Here is a 1,535-nt window from a genome sequence, read left to right as displayed (position 1 = left end):
TGTGTTGTACTCTCCTATGTTAATATCATCAAGACAGTTCTTAGATTCCCTTCTGCCCAACAAAAGAAAAAAGCCTTCTCTACCTGTTCTTCCCACATGATTGTGGTTTCCATCACCTATGGCAGCTGCATCTTCATCTACATCAAGCCTTCAGCAAAGGATGAGGTGGCCATCAACAAAGGTGTGATGATTCTCACTACATCCATTGCCCCTATGCTAAACCCCTTCATCTACACACTCAGGAATAGGCAAGTCAAGCAAGCCTTTTGGGACTCAATAAAAAGAANTATAGCATTTTCTAAGCAATAAGCATGGACAGTAGACATCCCAAACTTCTGGGTCCGGTTGACTTTCCCTGAACACTCTTTCTCATTGTGGTTGACTGTCTTTCCTGCTCCCAAAAACATCTTTTAGAATGACATCCTTCCATGTGTGCTAACAGCTTTCAGAAATTATAACACCTGTTTCTCTTGAAAATTAAGAATAACCCCAAAAAATGACAAAGTAAAATAAAACAACAGAGAAGCGATTTCCAGGAAAAAAGGGATTTACATCTGCAAAATTAATTATTTCTTCTAATCCAAAACTTTCGATTGATTTATTCACTAGTTCATTTATTGTGTGTGTTAGTGTGTATTCTCCTTANGATAGGAACTTTTTAGGGCCTAAAAACAGAAGAGGACACAAACAAAAAATCCAAAAACAAAAAACAAAATTATACCCCCTCCCTACCATGTACTTTCAGAGATACAAAGGAGAAATGGGAACAAGCCAGTGAGTGGATAATCAAAATGTTGCATATGCATAGCAGGGAATAATTTTGACCATAAAATGGGATAAAATTCTACCATTTTTAATACAAGAAAGACACAGACAATTGTGCTAAAGTAAGTTAGATACAAAGAGGCAAGTATGTGGATTATAGAAAGGCTGATCTCAAAGAAGTTGAGAATAGATTGGTGTTATCAGAAGCTAGGGGGGTTGAGGAAGAGAAAACTGAGGAAATTTAATTAAATCACAGGTAGGTAGAAGTCAGAAGTTCCAGTGGGATGTTGTAAATATGGTGACTATGTAAATAACTATAGCTACTCTACAGTTCAGAAATCTTTAAAATGAATTTTGAGGGTTCTTATCATACAGAAATTATTAATTCTTGAAGAAACAAAATTTCTATTCTGGTTTGGCTATTACACAGTGTTCTTTTGTATCAAGACACCATATGATACTTCATGAATATGCATACCTTTATGTTAATGCATTCTTGAATAACTAATGTGTAATTAAATAACTTTAGAAATAAAAACCTTGCTCTGAAATAGATGTTTGCCATGAAAGAAAATAATAAACTTTTTGATATTAAAATATCAAAATAATTACTTTATGCTCATTAAAAATGTATTAAATTTATTTTTCATGTAATTTTTTGTTGGTTTACTTATTGTTTTCAATAAATTTCTACCATAGTTTCCCTCCCTTGACTCCTCCCAATCCTCTGCACTTCCCCTCTCACCTAGATCCTACCCAGGATGTGAGGG

At 34.5% G+C, this 1,535-nt stretch overlaps 1 protein-coding gene across 1 annotated transcript in view; it reads left to right on the top strand.

Moving 5' to 3' along the window:
* The window catches only part of LOC110302913 (olfactory receptor 6C2-like), a 66,461-nt gene extending 66,152 nt beyond the window's left edge, over positions 1-309 (top strand). The window contains exon 2 of the mRNA XM_021173721.1: positions 1-309. This exon is cut by the window's left edge and continues 1 nt beyond it. Coding sequence (XP_021029380.1) covers positions 1-309 — 309 coding nt within the window.
* Positions 310-1,535: the final 1,226 nt, after the last annotated feature.

Source organism: Mus caroli, chromosome 10 (assembly GCF_900094665.2).
Source record: "Mus caroli chromosome 10, CAROLI_EIJ_v1.1, whole genome shotgun sequence".
NCBI lineage: Eukaryota > Metazoa > Chordata > Mammalia > Rodentia > Muridae > Mus > Mus caroli.
This window is presented reverse-complemented; position numbering and strand designations above follow the sequence as displayed.